Here is a 734-nt window from a genome sequence, read left to right on the forward strand (position 1 = left end):
CTGATTGGGTCTCTGTTTGTGTCTCTCTGTGTCTCTGATTGGGTCTCTCTGTGTCTCTTGTCTTCCAGCATGGCGAAGCGTTACAACATGCGTCTGGTGTTGAAACAGCGATTCTCTGACTTCTTTGAAGAGAAAGTGAAGAAGGATCTTCATCGCAGCCTCATGATGAAGATGATGGCTCTGGAGGTAAAACTCTTCATCATTACTAATAATCAGTCGTTAGGGTTAGTTCATCTTCATCATCATCGCAGCCTCATGATGAAGATGATGACTCTGGAGCTGAAACTCTTCATCATTACCAATAATCAGTTGTTAGGGTTAGTTCAGCTTCATCATCATCGCAGCCTCATGATGAAGATGATGGCTCTGGAGGTAAAACTCTTCATCATTATTACTAATAATCAGTCGTTAGGGTTAGTTCATCTTCATCATCATGATTACTAGTTATTAACAATAATCAGTTGTAAAGAATGGCTGTGGCATTATATCTGCTTTCTGTAGTTACTATAACATTAACTTTATATAACTTTAACATTATATAATGTTCTTATAACATTATATGATGTTACTATAACATTAACATTATATAGTGTTATTATAACATTAACATTACATAATGTTATTATAAGAATAACATATATAATGTTAATTAGGGCCCGAGCGCCAACAGCGGCGAAGGCCCTATTGAAACTGAAGGAATTATTATTCTTTCTTTCTTTCTTTCTTTCTTTCTT

General features: G+C 35.6%; 1 protein-coding gene across 1 annotated transcript in view; it reads left to right on the top strand.

Moving 5' to 3' along the window:
• rnmt (RNA (guanine-7-) methyltransferase) overlaps positions 1–734 on the top strand; it is a 37,050-nt gene that overhangs the window by 27,317 nt on the left and 8,999 nt on the right. Inside the window, exon 9 of the mRNA XM_032510625.1 lies at positions 69–186. Coding sequence (XP_032366516.1) covers positions 69–186 — 118 coding nt within the window. The remainder of the gene's footprint in view (positions 1–68; positions 187–734) is intronic.

Source organism: Etheostoma spectabile, unplaced genomic scaffold (genome assembly GCF_008692095.1).
Source record: "Etheostoma spectabile isolate EspeVRDwgs_2016 unplaced genomic scaffold, UIUC_Espe_1.0 scaffold121, whole genome shotgun sequence".
Taxonomy (NCBI): domain Eukaryota; kingdom Metazoa; phylum Chordata; class Actinopteri; order Perciformes; family Percidae; genus Etheostoma; species Etheostoma spectabile.